This window comes from Cyprinodon tularosa, unplaced genomic scaffold (genome assembly GCF_016077235.1).
Source record: "Cyprinodon tularosa strain WSP-4 unplaced genomic scaffold, ASM1607723v1 ctg144, whole genome shotgun sequence".
NCBI classification, from domain to species: domain Eukaryota; kingdom Metazoa; phylum Chordata; class Actinopteri; order Cyprinodontiformes; family Cyprinodontidae; genus Cyprinodon; species Cyprinodon tularosa.
The window spans coordinates 993,223-1,011,291 of record NW_024038265.1 but is presented as its reverse complement, the minus strand read 5'-3'; the positions used below and the strand labels follow the sequence as shown (position 1 = coordinate 1,011,291).

Here is an 18,069-nt window from a genome sequence, read left to right as displayed (position 1 = left end):
CTATGTCGCTACTTGATAAAAACAATAACGTCACTACTGGAAAGTTACTTGATAAATAAAGCGGCTACGCTACGGTCAAGCTACTGGAACATGTAGTTAAACTAATAGCTTCGCTACATGTAGCGGCGCTACTGCCCATCACTGCCTCCGATCGGCGTAACTGCATGTCATTACCGCGTGAATACCCAGTGGGTACGTCACTGAGCGGGGAAAATCGGTTAGAAATATGGATGGGTTAGTGGCGACCAGTGGGCAGACATCTACGACTACGTTTTCTGCGTACGGTTACCCAATCGCATAGCTGCTCAGGCAATGTTAGAGGACAACTAGGTGGGGTGTCTTGGTGGGCCTATTTTAACACCGGGATGTTCAAGCTAGGCTTTAAAGTGCTTCTTGACAGTTGGAGATACTTGTATAAGGAGATATCACAGAAAGAAAAAGACGGAGAAGCCTGAACAACAACGCAGCTCAGCAGTCAAAACAGGAAGAGAACTCAATACCGCAGTGTGGAACCCTCTAGTGGCATAACCAAAAATCCCAGAATGGCAGATCACTAAAGTTGGTCCACTTCATGTGGAGCAGTAACATGATGCCCATGTTTAACTCTTCTCCCAAGCCAGACCAATCACATCTTTCCTGCTGGAAAACCCTAAACTAGGGATGCACGATATAATCGGCCCCCTATCGGTATCGGCCTTAAAACTGAAAATCGGACATCGGCAACCCCACCGATACTAACCCGATATTTGATCAGCCTCTGAGTTTCTAAAGTCTAAAAAATATATATATATATATATATATATATATATATATATATAATACTACTTCTTCTACCTCAAAAACTTCTTTTTTACAGACTTAAAAACTTCTAAAGACGAGGGAAAAATATTGATACATTAAAATATCCCAATATCTTCATATGCTGATATATTGCCATTTAAAAACACCATATCAATCTCTTTTACTAATTAAATATTGCTATATGACATCGTTATGCTACGAAATCCCCCGAAAATTCACGAAATGTTGCCATATTTTTATATGTTGATATATTGATGCGGTATGGATCTATTTTACTAACAAAATCTCACAAGAATTTGCAAAATATCACGAGAGTTTGTAACAGAACGATGAAATTTCATATTTTGAAAGTAATATAGATCGATACCGCGTTTTTAAAAATCTCTCTCTCTCTCTCTCTCTCCCTCTCTCTCCCTCTCTCTCTCTCTCTCTCTCTCTCTCTTTATATATATATTTATATATATATACTTTTGTCCAGCTTTAACATCGGTATCGATATCGGTTACATGAGTTTTAAAATATCGGCATATCGGATATCGGCCAAAATCCCAATATCGTGCATCCCTACCCTAAACCCCTGTGAAAGGATGTTTGACAATCTACTGTTCATCCAACTTAACAGACCGAGATATTTCTAGCTGCATAAGCAGGCAGCAAGTTACCAGAAGAAAAGACTAGTGATCATGACATTTCTAGAAACAAAGTGAACCAATCGAGGAGGTTTTAAAACCCTGTGGGCGAGCCAGAGCCCCTGGAGAGAACCCACAGATGCACAGTCACAGCACGCCAACATCACAGAGAAATACAGCAGGTGAGCTTTGGACCCTGCAGTGCAGTGATGCAGCCGTGTTAATAACTATGCACAAGCTTTTTTAAAGAATAAACTAGTGTGATTTACTCACACACATCCCAACAAAGTGGGCTTATACGTACAAAATTCCCCATCCCCCAATCATGTGTTTTTAAATATTATGCTGTAATATCTTAACACTTCACTGGAACTGAGCTTTCCTGCCACCGTCTCCACAGATTGTTCCTCTGAATCTGATTCAGAGATCGTCCTCAATTCTGGGTCAGAAAAGGTTTGACATTCAGATTTGGACGTCCTCAACTCTGGATCAGTGGAGGATTCAAATTCAGATTTGGACGTCCTCAACTCTGGATCAGTGGAGGATTCCCATTCAGGTTGGGACAGCTCTGAAACCTCTTCCATTTCTGACTCACTGTCTTGTGAGTCGGTTTGCTCGTATGTCTCACTTGCCGTAGACAGAAAGTTGTTCATGAGCGTCGGGTCTTTTCTAAAATAGGGCTCAATATGATCAAGATATTTTTTCATATCCTTCATTTTCTTCATGATGGAAGTTATTTGTTTTTCAATCTTGTGTTGCTTCCTTTTTCCCAAATAGGCGAACCATGTAGACATCCCAGGTTCCAAGTTTTTTTTTTTTTCCTGAATCTTTTGTAAAAAACTTATTTCAACTTTCTCCAACTCATCAAGCAATTCTTGAGTCTCTCTGTAACTCTTATCCAGTTTAGTTTGAAATGACAGTTCTTTTGTCAAGCTCTCAATCATTTCCATCAATATCTTGTTGTTTTTCTTTAACTTTTCCTCCTGCGCTTTTGCAATTTTGAACTGAAGCTTCATTACAGTTATATCGACTAACTGTTCTTCTGCTGTTTTTGCCTGATGCTTAAGTTCAGCATTTCTCCAACGTGAAGCTTCTACTTTTTCATCTTCCTGATGTTGTTTCATCCGGAAAGCCTCCTGGGCTTTGAGTTCTTGTTGAAGCCCCTGGACCCTTTTTTCCAACTGTTTACTCAACTTTATCTCATTTTGAATCCAGCTGTTAGCATCACATGTAAAGTCAATTTCAGGTAAGTCCCTTTCCAGTTGCTCGTTCAGTCCACAGAGGTATTGAACGTTTCTCCTATTCAACTCACGCAACTGTTTTAGTTCACAATACTTTTCCCGGGGAGGCATTTTGTGATTTGTTGGAGTGTAAATCCAAAAGAGCTTTGAGGAGCAATAATAGTCAGCTTACCGCTGGGAGTCTCAGTTAGAATGCTACCACCACTCACAAAGCACATAGATATAGAAAAGACTCCACCCACATTCTTTTTTTCTGGACTCCGCCCACAAAAAGAATGTGGGCGGAGTTCACAAATCTATTCTCTCTCTCTCTCTCTCTCTCTCTCTCTCTATTATATATATATATATATATATATATATATATATATATATACAGTGTTGGGAAAGTTCTCTTTCTACGTGAACTAGTTCAAAGTTCAGTTCACACATTTTAAAATGAACTAGTTCAGTTCATAGTTCATAATTCAAAACCAAAAAATGAACTAGTTCAGTTCATAGTTCACAATTCCAAAAAATGAACTAGTTCATAGTTCTTTTTTTTTTTTTTTTCATATATTGCTCAATTACACCATAGCCTACTGTAGAACCACAGACAGCAATTATTTTATCAGTTGTAACTCTGAAACTGTGCGTCAGATTTCATCTTCATATCCAGTTTTGAATCCTTATCCAACCAGGGTTTACATTAGCATTGAGGGGACAGCATTTCCCTATTGTTGCTTTAATGCTTTGTTGCTGTCCATTCACTTCACACTAGTAGCAGCTGCAGCTTTCACCCCTACAGTATATTCTCAGAAACATCAGGAAAAATGTGCTGCTTGAATGGTCTTTTTTATGAGTAATTATTAAAAGAAAAATAGGAAAGTAGTCTTTAAGGTGCAAATGTTTTTTTTTATTTTAATAATTTTTTCCATTTGAAATTCCATTTCAATACATACTAAAAAGGAATCCTGGAAAATTATACCAGGCAGGTTTAACAAACAAGTTACATGGATAGTAAAACCCTCAAGAACAGGGGTCTTCTATGTTTTCCAGACCAAGGACCCCCAAACTGATGGCGAGATGCAGCGGGGACCCCCTAACTATATATATTGTATGAAATTGTGTCCTATAGTCACTCTATTACAGATGGAGTACAGGTGCTGGTCATAAAATTAGAATATCATGAAAAAGTAGATTGATTTCAGTAATTCCATTTAAAAAGTGAAACTTGTATATTATATTCATACATTACATACAAACTCATATATTTCAGATGTTTATTTTGTTTAATTTTGATGATTACAAATGACAACAAATGAAAATCTCAAATTCATCATATCAGAAAATTAGAATATTACTGAAGACCAATAAAAACAAAGGATTTATAGAAATGTTGGCCAACTGAAAAGTATGAACATGAAAAGTATGAGCATGTACAGCACTCAGTATTTAGTTGGGCCTCCTTTGGCCTGTATTACTGCAGCAATGCGGCGTGGCATGGAGTCGATCAGTCTGTGGCACTGCTCAGGTGTTATGATAGCCCAGGTTGCTCTAATAGTGGCTTTTAGCTCTTCTGAATTGTTGGGTCTGGTGTATTGCATCTTCTTCTTCACAATACCCCATAGATTTTCTATGGGGTTAAGGTCAGGAGAGTTTGCTGGCCAATTAAGAACAGGGATACCATGGTCCTTCAACCAGGTACTGGTAGCTTTGGCACTGTGTGCAGGTGCCAAGTCCTGTTGGAAAATGAAATCTGCATCTCCAAAAAGTTGGTCAGCTGCAGGAAGCATGAAGTGCTCTAAAACTTCCTGGTATGTGGCTGCGTTGACCCTGGACCTCAGAAAACACAATGGACCAACACCAGCAGATGACATGGCACCCCAAACCATCACTGACTGTGGAAACTTTACACTGGACTTCAAGCAACGTGGATGAAGTGCCTCTCTTCTTTTCCTCCAGACTCTGGGACCTTGATTTCCAAAGGAAATGCAAAATTTACTTTCATCAGAGAACATGACTTTGGACCACTCACCAGCAGTCCAGTCCTGTTTCTCTTTAGCCCAGGCAAGACGCTTCTGACGCTGTCTGTGGTTCAAGAGTGGCTTGACACAAGGAATGCGACAGCAGAAACCCATGTCTTTCATACGTCTGTGTGTGGTGGTTCTTGAAGCACTCACTCCAGCTGCAGTCCACTCTTTGTGAATCTCCCCCACATTTTTGAATGGGTTTTGTTTCACAATCCTCTCCAGGGTGCGGTTATCTCTCTTGCTTGTACACTTTTTTCGACCACATCTTTTCCTTCCCTTCGCCTCTCTATTAATGTGCTTGGACACTGAGCTCTGTGAACAGCCAGCCTCTTTAGCGATGACCTTTTGTGTCTTGCCCTCCTTGTGCAAGGTGTCGATGGTCGTCTTTTGGACAACTGTCAAGTCAGCAGTCTTCCCCATGATTGTGTAGCCTATAGAACTAGACTGAAAGACCATTTAAAGGCTTTTGCAGGTGGTTTGAGTTAATTAGCTGATTAGAGTGTGGCACCAGGGGCCATCAATTTTGAACCTTTTCACAATATTCTAATTTTCTGATATGATGAATTTGAGATTTTCATTTGTTGTCATTTGTAATCATCAAAATTAAACAAAATAAACATCTGAAATATATGAGTTTGTATGTAATGTATGAATATAATATACAAGTTTCACTTTTTAAATGGAATTACTGAAATCAATCTACTTTTTCATGATATTCTAATTTTATGACCAGCACCTGTAATGTAAAGAAATAAATTTCTCCCTGGGATTATTAAAGTTTTTCTGATTCTGATTCCTGGTTGTTGTGAAGGAAACAGTGCCCAGCTTGAAAGAGCTCCTGTGTGTCGCTGAATGTGAGCATTGATGACTGAAAGACATCTTCTGCCTCCATTTATCTGTTTACTACAGTGTGTTGATTTCATGTTAATCAGTATTTAAAGACATTTCAATTAGTGGGGGGAAAAAATGCAGGGGGGGAATATAAAAATATCAACTAACCATGCAGACCGTCATGCAGTACCTCCGTAGACCCCCTAGGGGTCGCGGATCCCCTGTTGAAGACCTCCGCTCAAGAAGATTTTACTAACACAAACTGAGGGACCAGGCTGAGGTAGGAATTTAAGGTTACTGAAGTGCGGATTGTTTTACTGAAAGCCGGTGGGCAAACTTGTTGCCATCATCCTCACCGACCACCTGGTCATAAATCTGTTTTAAGTCACCTCCATGCTGCTGTGGCTTCCACGCTGAATTTTGTTTTGATGACGCACGCGGCTGTAGGCTACGACGCTGGTAGCTGCTGTTGCCAGATTGGGTGTTTTTCCCGCTACATATTAAGGCTTGTTTACGGTGTGATTTAGCTGGGGTTTCGCCTGGAGGGCTTTATAGAAATCTGGCAACCTATTGAACGGAGTTGAACTGAGAGAGCGTGCCGTTCACAGACGCCAGAATGAACGAGTTCACAATGACGTTCATCAGGCAATAATGCAGTACGTTCAGTTCACGTTCGCCCAAAATATGAATGAGTTCATGAACTTTCGTTCAATGAACGCGTTCAGGCACAACACTGTATATATATATATATATATATATATATATATATATATATACTTTTATATATACTTTTGTCCAGCTTTAACATCGGTATCGATATCGGTTACATGAGTTTTAAAATATCGGCATATCGGATATCGGCCAAAATCCCAATATCGTGCATCCCTACCCTAAACCCCTGTGAAAGGATGTTTGACAAACTACTGTTCATCCAACTTAACAGACCGAGATATTTCTAGCTGCATAAGCAGGCAGCAAGTTACCAGAAGAAAAGACTAGTGATCATGACATTTCTAGAAACAAAGTGAACCAATCGAGGAGGTTTTAAAACCCTGTGGGCGAGCCAGAGCCCCTGGAGAGAACCCACAGATGCACAGTCACAGCACGCCAACATCACAGAGAAATACAGCAGGTGAGCTTTGGACCCTGCAGTGCAGTGATGCAGCCGTGTTAATAACTATGCACAAGCTTTTTTAAAGAATAAACTAGTGTGATTTACTCACACACATCCCAACAAAGTGGGCTTATACGTACAAAATTCCCCATCCCCCAATCATGTGTTTTTAAATATTATGCTGTAATATCTTAACACTTCACTGGAACTGAGCTTTCCTGCCACCGTCTCCACAGATTGTTCCTCTGAATCTGATTCAGAGATCGTCCTCAATTCTGGGTCAGAAAAGGTTTGACATTCAGATTTGGACGTCCTCAACTCTGGATCAGTGGAGGATTCCCATTCAGGTTGGGACAGCTCTGAAACCTCTTCCATTTCTGACTCACTGTCTTGTGAGTCGGTTTGCTCGTATGTCTCACTTGCCGTAGACAGAAAGTTGTTCATGAGCGTCGGGTCTTTTCTAAAATAGGGCTCAATATGATCAAGATATTTTTTCATATCCTTCATTTTCTTCATGATGGAAGTTATTTGTTTTTCAATCTTGTGTTGCTTCCTTTTTCCCAAATAGGCGAACCATGTAGACATCCCAGGTTCCAAGTTTTTTTTTTTTTCCTGAATCTTTTGTAAAAAACTTATTTCAACTTTCTCCAACTCATCAAGCAATTCTTGAGTCTCTCTGTAACTCTTATCCAGTTTAGTTTGAAATGACAGTTCTTTTGTCAAGCTCTCAATCATTTCCATCAATATCTTGTTGTTTTTCTTTAACTTTTCCTCCTGCGCTTTTGCAATTTTGAACTGAAGCTTCATTACAGTTATATCGACTAACTGTTCTTCTGCTGTTTTTGCCTGATGCTTAAGTTCAGCATTTCTCCGACGTGAAGCTTCTACTTTTTCATCTTCCTGATGTTGTTTCATCCGGAAAGCCTCCTGGGCTTTGAGTTCTTGTTGAAGCCCCTGGACCCTTTTTTCCAACTGTTTACTCAACTTTATCTCATTTTGAATCCAGCTGTTAGCATCACATGTAAAGTCAATTTCAGGTAAGTCCCTTTCCAGTTGCTCGTTCAGTCCACAGAGGTATTGAACGTTTCTCCTATTCAACTCACGCAACTGTTTTAGTTCACAATACTTTTCCCGGGGAGGCATTTTGTGATTTGTTGGAGTGTAAATCCAAAAGAGCTTTGAGGAGCAATAATAGTCAGCTTACCGCTGGGAGTCTCAGTTAGAATGCTACCACCACTCACAAAGCACATAGATATAGAAAAGACTCCACCCACATTCTTTTTTTCTGGACTCCGCCCACAAAAAGAATGTGGGCGGAGTTCACAAATCTATTCTCTCTCTCTCTCTCTCTCTCTCTCTCTCTCTCTCTATATATATATATATATATATATATATATATATATATATATATATATATATATACTTTTATATATACTTTTGTCCAGTGTGTTTTAATTAAATAAAGACACAAATAAAGACACTATATATATATATATATATATATATATATATATATATATATATATATATATATATATATATATATATATATATATATATATATTTATATATACTTTTATATATACTTTTATATATACTTTTGTCCAGTGTGTTTTAATTAAATAAAGACACAGCCTAAAATTGAATACTGGACATTGCTGGGCAGACCAGGATAAATCAAGAAGATGTATTGACAGCTGATGCACATGACAAAGTAAAACTCTGTGTTAATATAATATGAAAAAAAAATAAGTGCAAAAAAAGAAGGTGAAGGGGGAAAAAAAGGCTGCATGGTCTTGCCAGCAAGATAGAGAACTGAGCCAGCAATGCAGTTTAAGAAGTGAGAGCTGCACTGCAGATTGTGAACAAGTGGCTCTTGTTCATTCTTTTCCCACATATCACCTGCAATAAAACTGGGTCATTTAAGGTGCAGGGGAGGGGAAATGGAAAGGAAGAAAAAAAACAAGATCATTCCCTAAGGTTGTAACAATAAATACATTGATCCATATCAATATATTGATTAAACGATTAACATTTCAGTCAGAGGAAAATCAATATTTCCACTCACATAGTCATCATCAGGGTAGACCAGCTTTACCATGTCAGAATGTGAAGAGGGGATCTATCTTTTTTTATAATTAAGAAGAATGCTGTTAATAATTTATTTGTTTAATGCCGGTGATACTTTTATTTATATATATAAATATTAATGACAGTGTTAGATAAGCCTATGATACGGCATCTTATAACTGCAGACTTGATAATAACAGATGAGGCAAGACTTCTGTATGAATTGTGATATTGGCAAACATCCAATTATCACTCAAACAAATACATACAAACTTGAATAGGATTAAAACAATTAATTGGATTAATCATGATTACTTAATCATTAAAATAATTATTAACTAATTTAGTAATCAATTAATCGATAACTGGAGCACACAGACTCCAACACCTGCCGTAAGCCGAAAGAACAACCTACTTAGAGCAGTAATTATGCTGAAATTGCAAAAAGATATTTAGACACTATGAATTTAAGATGCTATTAGGAAAAAAAAAATTCTGTTACAGCTGTAATATATTATTTGCATCATTAAAAAAATCTTTCTTTACACCACGACTGTTTCCTGGTAAGTGGAGTGAATACTTTCAGTCATAAGAACTCAAATGTTTACCATATTAACTTAAATAAGCGGTGAAAGGTGAATCTCATAGTTATTTGACAAAGTTTGAAGCAGGAGCAGCCAAAGAGCCTGTGTGTGTAAACAGACCTAAGAAGTAGTAATACGCCGGCCACATCCAGTTCCTAAGCCAATTATAGGTTGTCTATCGTCATCATTAGTCTGTGCAGGCTATATCTGACATGTGTACTAATGTGATAAATCAACGGTATGTAAAGCAGTTCCTTAGCAACTAGATAGAATTCTCATAATAGCTACAAAATAAAAAAGGGGGCAGGAAAATAAAAGGTTTTGCATAAACAAAAGAAAGTGAAAAAGACTTCCCTGGAAAGCATCTCCAAAACATGACAATACCATGTGTGAAGTGTTATGTTTGCAGAATATTGCATCTCAGCCAAAATTATCTGTTTGAGCCTCGGCTGAAAACAGGCTCTTCCACATGTTTGCTGTGTCTCCTTTTTGTGGCTTTTGAAGCTGTCTAGTCTTTAATGGCATTCTATATATAAATATATATTCTATATTCCTGTTGTCTATCTTTCTTAAAGGCAGAATTTCTAGTGTGCAAGAAAAGTTCCCACCAGATCTATGAGTCTCTGCAGCTCCTTGAGAGTTACCATGACCCTACTAATGAATAAGACTCGCCTGGGCTGGCATATCGGTTTAAGTGGATGATGCTCTATTAATAGGTTTTTGTAAGTTCTGAGATGGTCTCATGACTTTTGGATTGATTGAATCTTCTTCTGAGAGATGTTCAAAGCTTGGGAAAAGTTTTATCACCTAAACTTTCTATAAAACATTTCCACAACGTTATTGTTGAACTCTAAGGATTGTTCCTTGGTCTCCATGATCATGTTCACTCACTACTGCAATCTATTTTTTTAATCAGGCGAAATTTGGAAGCATTTGGTTGCACTGAATTGTATTTAGGTGCATTAATATAAGTGGGGCTGTGGTTCCAGGGTGAAACTATCGTAAAGGTTCAAGGGCTGTGAATACTTTTGTAAGGTACCATATATAATTTCAAACAAAATGCTGGAGCAAAACAAAAATTCCACTTCAAAAAAATTTACTTCATTAAACATACAGTAAATGTAGCAGTTTTAATACTAGGGATATAGGGATACTAGGGAATAGGATCATTCCATAAATGACTTTGGTGCCATTTTCTTAAATGTGAAGCCTTACCACTCTCTTTGCAATCATCCAGACAGCAAAGCATAACATATACAATGTCAGAATGGCTTTATATTGAATAATAATAAAGAACATCAAGCACAACTTTAATCAAATATAGATATATCCAAAGAATCAACCACTACTGAAACAACATCTGATCATTCCTGTAATAAAGAAGAGTGCATGCAAACCTGACACCCTCTGTTTCTGGCCTCATTACAGGGTTAATGAAAGTAAGAGGCTCAAGCTCCTTTGTAGCTCTGCTGGGACTCAACATTACTGGCAGCCAGACCCAGAAACCTACTTTTCCTACAGGCTCACTGACTGACGTGGTTCAGCTCATTGAAGAAGACCACACAGAGAAAAATATTGTCATTTACATGCTAGTAGTTGCACAACAAAAGAAGATGACTTCATTTAACTTTCAAAGCAACATTAACAGATATGCAAGGCAGACTGCTACAGAAGATCCTTTCCACCTGCAGATATCGACACCAACGACACGTCATTGAAAAACTGCCCATGAATTACAACAACATTTAATTTCCCTTTGGGATTAATAAAGTATTTTTTAATTGAATTGAAGTTATCCTGTCATATAAATTTGACAAATCTACAGGAAAACAAGCAACACTCTTTTCTGAAAGAGCACTTCACCAGTTCATAACCCATGTTTTTTTTGTTTTTGTTTCTCCTAATCGGTTTTTCTAAACAGCATTGAACATAAGCTGAAGCCAAACATAGAGTGGAAGACAAAAATAAGGAGTTGGTTCTCCACTCAGCCCAGCCCCATCAATTCAACAGTGTTACCATGCCTACATGCTGGATCAATACAGTGTCTAAAAATAGCCTGCCCCAACAGCCTCATTTCCAATTACAGAGGGACAAACTGAGCAAAAGCAGTATTTATTGAGCAATGTCTAAGAAAACTGCTCGTTAGTGGGTATTATGTAAAAGTGGTGAATTTAATCCCCAACAGAAGGTTTCTGTTGGAAAACCTGATCCTGGGATTTCTTCAGCTGGCACTGGAATCTAATTGGAGTCAGGATCCTGCTGGGTTAACAGTGAAACAGATATAGATGAAAAGATAGATCAGAAAATAGGCTGAACAGATGACTAGAATGAGCATAAGACTGAGCATAAAAAGATCCTAGAGCAAAGACATTTTTTTAAAGGGCAGACCCCCTAATTGGTTATTTAGAGCATGATTAACTGCCAAGCAACACAAAGTATTAGGATGTGCTTGATCTCCAATGCAACCTGTTTAAAAATTATAATAATGTGGCTGTCAGGAGAAGAGCAGCCCAGTGTCACTACATTCAGAGATGCAGCATCACTCAAATACAGTGCAAGAAAGAGAAAAAGGGATCAGAGAGAAGATCAGAGAAAAATAAAACCCGATATGGATGAGACAGGCAGCATGAATGCTAACAGGGCTACCATGCCAACAGATCGGAAGAAATCTATTCCTTCACTCCCAAATACAAGCAAACATCAAAATGTGTTTGAACAAACTGCAGTGTAGAAGCTAGCTTTTATTTTAGCTATGCAGTAGGGGAAATATGTATGGATTGATTGAGTGGATGGTCTTTCTTTAAACAGATTTATTTTTGTGTTTAGAGATAATACTCTAGCCACACACTGCAGCGTGGGTGAGACTCCATTCATGGATTTCATTTAACCTTACCTCCTCTTGACCTCTGCATCAATCTTTTACTTTACACTGGTAAATGGGACTCAAATATGCATAAAATCGAAGGATGGGAAAATAAAATGAAAGCAAACGTATTACAGTAAACGTTTAACTGAACTCTCAACTATCCTCTTGCTGAAAAAAAACTCTAAATCAAGTCAGACTCTGCATCACACTGATAACAAAACCAAAATACTGCATATTTGCACCATATATATGTTTTGAAATGCTTTGAACTTCCATATAGTTGCATTTTGCACCATGCTTTTTTCCCCACATTGTTTACATTTGATCACTGCTGCACTTAAATGTTCTTTTCACTGCTAAGCTACTGCTCATTTATGCTGCTGACATGTCTGAAAGCTGTACAAAATTAAATTTCATTTTGTATATACTATGTGTCATTTTGTATACACTATGTATATACAAAATGACAATAAAAGTTGTCTAAGTCTAAGTCTCTCTAAGCAAAAGTCAGAGGATGTTTTTTTTTAATCTTTTTGCACATGCGACAGCATTGCCCCTTATCGAGAAAGAAAAAGCAGCCTAAAAAGTGCAGCTTATTTTAATTTTCGGCTCCAGTGAAAGTTTAACAATGTCATTAAAATCTTGCTGATCTGCTGATTCATCTTTCATATCATTTCCTTAAAAAAACAACAAGAAGTATGGATGTGTTCAACCACATCCTCTGCTCTTACCATTAACACTGAAACTCCATGGGATGCATGCTTAGTCCATTCCCAAATGAATTTGTGCAAATGCATTTGGAAAGGACCAGGGAGGTTGGCTACAGTCCCATGGATCTTAAATGTCTAAATAATATGTACAGCTCACAGGAGCATCAAGCTACTTGGAGATGGTCTTTACTTTCAAAATGTTTGTTGATAATTTTCCTTCTAATCTCCTGAGTCAACTTTTTTCTTTGCTTTCTTTGCTTCATGTTGAGTGTGGTACACACCATGTCATCAAAGAGCACAGTGACTACCTTTAGCCCTATATTTAGGCCACCTGACTGATTACCAGATTGTAGACACATGTGATGCTAAGTAGTGGACAGGCCTTGATTTAAACTTTTCTATTGAAGCATGATTAAAAAGCAATGTCTGACTTTATTTGTTCTTTTTAATAGGATTTTTTTTATAAATGTGAATTTAGTCAGATTTAAGTTATTTTTGTGACTATTTTTGTGACATTATATTTTTTACTAAACAAGCAATACCAATAATTATGCCCAAGTGTGTAAATATAAATATATGATTTTTTGATAAACGTTTTTACAAAAAATATTTATATACAGCTAAAGCTCTACACAAAAGGCATCATAAGCCCATCAGCCAGCCGACAATAACAAAATGCAATGTCTACAGTCCCAAAACGTTCCTTATCCCACTTAAATATAAATATTCCATCATGAAGTTATTTGATATTCAATTTCTCTGAACTCCTAACCATCGTCTCTAAGCAGATTTTTTTTTAAATCTTTCTACACATAAAGAGAGCGTTGCTCCCCTCCATCCCAGCACACTATTCATCAACTTTATGCTACTCATCTACAAATGCTTCTCTATTAATTCTTGGTTATAAATCAGACTAGGGCAGCACATAACTATTATTTTGGTAATCAATTAATCTATCTATTATCTTTTTAATTAATCGATTAATAATCTGAGGCAAAACGTTCCTTAAAGAAGATTTTTTACAGATTTACACCCAGTGAAACTACAACTTTTTAACTTGAGGAATTTGGGGCAGAGCATATTGACAGACAAAAATATATTGTTTTGTTAAATGCAACATCCTTGCTTTTTACAATGCTGTTATATTTACTGAAATAAGTGGGTTGCTCTGATAGCTAAAGGCATGTTTTAGAGTCTCTATACTGCAGTTAACGATTAATCGATTACTAAATTGGTTTACAATTATTTTAATAGTCGATTATCACCATCAATCCGATTAACTTCTTCAGCCCTAAACTGGACCAAACCCACCAACACTGATGAGAAAAAAAATGCATTCCTTGCAGGACTTGATAAAAATAAAAGTGGACTTTGGTGACCCACTAAAAAAATCAACTAGTCTCACTGCTTTTACACTTTAAAAGAGACATTAGTAAGTCAGATATATTTTATGCTGAAGGTCTTTAAATGGAAATAAGAAAATCCAGAATAATGCCTTCATTTTCTTACCAGTTTGCCCTCCAAAGTGTAGATCTTCTTCACCACTCCTGAGTCGAGCTTGATGGCATCAGTGATATCAGTTAGAACCTGCTCGTAGGAGTGAGCCGTTTTCTTATTCAGCAAGATCCTCACAGCTTTGCGGGGCTTAACTCCGCTCCGAACCACTGTCACCAGCTTTGGCCGGATGAAGTCCTTGCCTTCTCGACCCTCTGGTGCACCGGCTTTGGCAGAGCCCAGGGACAGAGGCCCACGGGATGAAGAGGGTGAGGCTTTGACATTCACTGACCAGTTGGGGTTTACATTTTTTGTGTAATCCAGCTTTTTGTAAGCTTCAATTGAGCTGCAGACATAGCTTTCACCTGTTAAAAAGACAAGCAATTGGAAAAACCATCAAAGATGAAAAACGAGTTTAAATTTAACAATTCATTGCTCTTCTAACTCACTTTTTATGATACCAGGCAACCGTTCAATTTAATGTTTAAAACATGGAAATTCAACCATTCAGGATCTTAGTCTATGCATTAAAATAATCAAAAGGATCAATAAAAAACACCCAGATTATGATTTATATATTCATTTTGAGTGATATTGCTGATACTATGAAAAAAATCTTATTTCCACTCTGCATTGTTATGCTGTGAGAATCTCACCGAAGCTCATGTCAGGGACATCTCAAGAAATTGGCCTGTGTTACTTTAGCCTCGGCTCAAGTTTATTGGCAAAGGGAGCTAAGCAAGATCACATAACACGGAGGTTTAAAGGACAGGGAGAGTTTACTCCTTAAGAAAGAGGATCAGACACATTTGAGATTATTATTTGAAGCAATCATTTTAATCAAACTTGCTTCCAAATAGTTGCAAAGCCAAACTAAGGTATAAGTGAACATAGAGATTAATTTGGGTCACCAAGATAGCAGGGGATGCACATTTGTTAGCTCAAAAAGTTGTTGGATGTGTTTTTTGTATTTTTTTTTTTTTTTTTTGTAGTCAAGTTTATAATGAATTGTGCAACATTTAAGTTCTCTCCATTGCTTTGGATTCAACAATGTGCAAGAAATATTTTGGTTCCTCTATCTAACTAGATCTTAACAGAAATACTTTACTGAAATTTCTGTGCAAAATAAGTCAGAAAAAGGGATCAACAATTCATATTTGACAATATAAATCAGGACATCTTGAATAATGTACCATAACTGATTGCAAGCATGCATTGGAAAAACAAATAATCACAATTTATTAGAAAATATTGATAAAGACTGATTTGAAAAACAAACATTCCCCAGTTTTCTGCTATTCCAACAATACCTACATCAACCCATGGATAGTTATACCGCAATATTTGGGCAACTGTTTTATAAACATGGGAAACCATTTCTGGAAAGAAATTTTGTGTTTCTCTATTTATACTTGGACACAATCTAAAAATATTAAAGTTGATGTTATAACTATCAAATGCCATTTTCATTAGGAACAATTTTAGTGCACCAAAACTGAATGTACCCCAGGGGCCCATATTCTCCAAAATCTAATCATGCTTATTAATCCACTGACTGAATAGATCATCACAAAAACACACAACAGCCAAAAAATTAAGCAGGGTTGTGCTGTTGGGGCTGTTGCACAAGTATATCCTTTTTTGTTGCTAGGGCTAAATGCTATGTTTCTCTAAATGAACAAAGCTGTACCCCAAAAGCACAGGATGGCCTATATTAACCTCTGGTTTTCTTTTAAGGTGTGATCAGTGATGTTTCTAGATAAGGGTTTACAATGGGGGTCAAGGTTTGGGCCAAGGTTTTTTTTCATGAAGGAACAGGACAAACGAATAAAAAAAACACACAGAAAAACAAACAAACAGGGCTATTGCCCATAATTTAGTATATTAAGTGAGCCAGAAAGCCAAGGTTTCAGACTCTGGATAAAACAAATAAAGAAATGTCATGCTATCTTGGTACTATTAAAGCTTAAAGCCAACTGCAATTCCAAAATAATGGCAGCATATATCATGTTAACAAATGGATTTAGTATTACACTACAATAGCATATCTAATAAAGTAAACATTACTTAAAATAAGTGTATTTCCCACTTAATTTGAGAAGGTAATTATGTCTATTTGTTAAAATAATTAGAATTTTTGCTGTCAAATAATCAGATAAGAAATAAAGATAAGAAAAATAAAGATAAAATAATGTTTTTTTTTTATGTAAATTATATCTATAAATTCTCAAACTTACCTACTCAAATTAAGGGGAAAAACAGCACTTGTCTTATGAAAAAAAAAAATATATTTTATTAAATTTTTGTAGTGTATGTTTTCAGGACAGGGCCATTAAAAGGGCCCAGGGCCACTTCTACAGGGGCACAGGCCCCCTTTCTAGAACCGCTCATGATTGCGATAAAATAAACTTACCTTCAACCAGCTGATCAATGCTGGTGATCTTCCTTCCATCCCGAGTGTAGATGGTTCGGACCCCCTGGGGCAAGTTGACATTGTCAGACAAAGAGCGTGTCAGTTCGGCCAGCAGTGCGTCAAAGGTCCGGAACCTGTCCGAGGAGATCGCATACACTATCCCATTAAAGTAGCGGTCTCCGTTGCGGTAGAAGCGGACCTTCATGGCTCTTTTCTCTGCGCTCAGAGTCTTCAGGGTCCGGGTCCGATACAGGCTGCAATGGGCGCTGTGCGTGGGGCTCGGCACTCCGTTCATTTTGGCGCTGGAGCGACCGAGCCTCTGACCTTTGTCCCTCTCATCGAAATGCTCCATCTCCATTTCGCTGCTGAGACTGACGAGTACGGCTGTACTGTCTTTGGGAAACAAAGAGAGAAGAAGGGCTGCGATGGAAAACTTTATTTGTAGTTGAAGCGATGAGATAAACCAGACAAACAAAGTTAGTAAAATAAAATCAGGTGAGCTGAAGGTTCAGCCAGCCAATGTCGGTGCGCTGTCTCAAAATAACCCCCTAATGACAGATTAAGTGCTGTTAAGCCGAGAGTGGACAGGGTGCTTCATGACGTCCATCTCAGTGCGTCTGGGGTGGCTGAAGAGCGACAATCACCAATTGATCAACTTATTAATATTAATAAATAGTCATAAGCTGCGCAAACATCAGCCATGATTCATTCATCTAAATCCCATTACGCATTCATTCAGATCTCCACATGGCTTCATGTTTACAACACATCCATACGATATGATCATTTTCACTTATAGGTTAAATAATCAAGCACTTTTTGCGCAGACAGACTTACCCACGCGAGCGATCAAAGCTTCTGTCACGGTGACCTCCAGCCTGACTTGATGCACTTCTTCCAGACAGATGCGAAGAAAATGATGAGTTTGTTGGGCTGCTCGCAGCTTGGATGGTGTCCCTTTGTTTTCCAGTTGATGTAGTCTGTCACCAGACACAAAAACGCGTGAATGTGACTGGATTGAAAATGGACTGGGTAGCAGCTGCTTACCCTCCTTCTTTCAGCAACCCCCTCTTTCTCTCTCTCTCTCTTTCTCTCTTCCCAGCTCCCACATTTCCACGTCACTAGTCGTGATTCCCATTCGACCACCCCCTCATTTCGATGCGAGCCCACGCTTCACTCTCGTGCAGGGGATGCTGTCGGTTGCAGAAGCGTAGCCAGGAAATTATAACCTTTTATAGGGCATTCAGTGAAAGACTTTAAACATCTAAATTTCAAGCAAAGAGTACGCTGCAAAAAAACTGAAATGT

The 18,069-nt window shown here is 37.8% G+C and overlaps 1 protein-coding gene across 5 annotated transcripts in view; it reads right to left on the bottom strand.

Annotated features, from left to right (window-relative positions):
- The window catches only part of dclk1a (doublecortin-like kinase 1a), a 91,117-nt gene extending 73,259 nt beyond the window's left edge, over window positions 1–17,858 (bottom strand). For 3 of the 5 annotated variants that reach the window (XM_038278790.1, XM_038278791.1, XM_038278792.1), the window contains exons 1-3: window positions 17,600–17,846; window positions 16,763–17,155; window positions 14,365–14,714 (exon numbers count right to left, since the gene is read on the bottom strand). In XM_038278790.1, coding sequence (XP_038134718.1) covers window positions 14,365–14,714; window positions 16,763–17,120 — 708 coding nt within the window. In that variant the 5' untranslated portion in view covers window positions 17,121–17,155; window positions 17,600–17,846. Of the gene's footprint in view, window positions 1–14,364; window positions 14,715–16,762; window positions 17,156–17,599 lie in introns of all 5 variants that reach the window. The other 2 variants (XM_038278795.1, XM_038278793.1) reach the window with 2 other exon arrangements.
- Window positions 17,859–18,069: the final 211 nt, after the last annotated feature.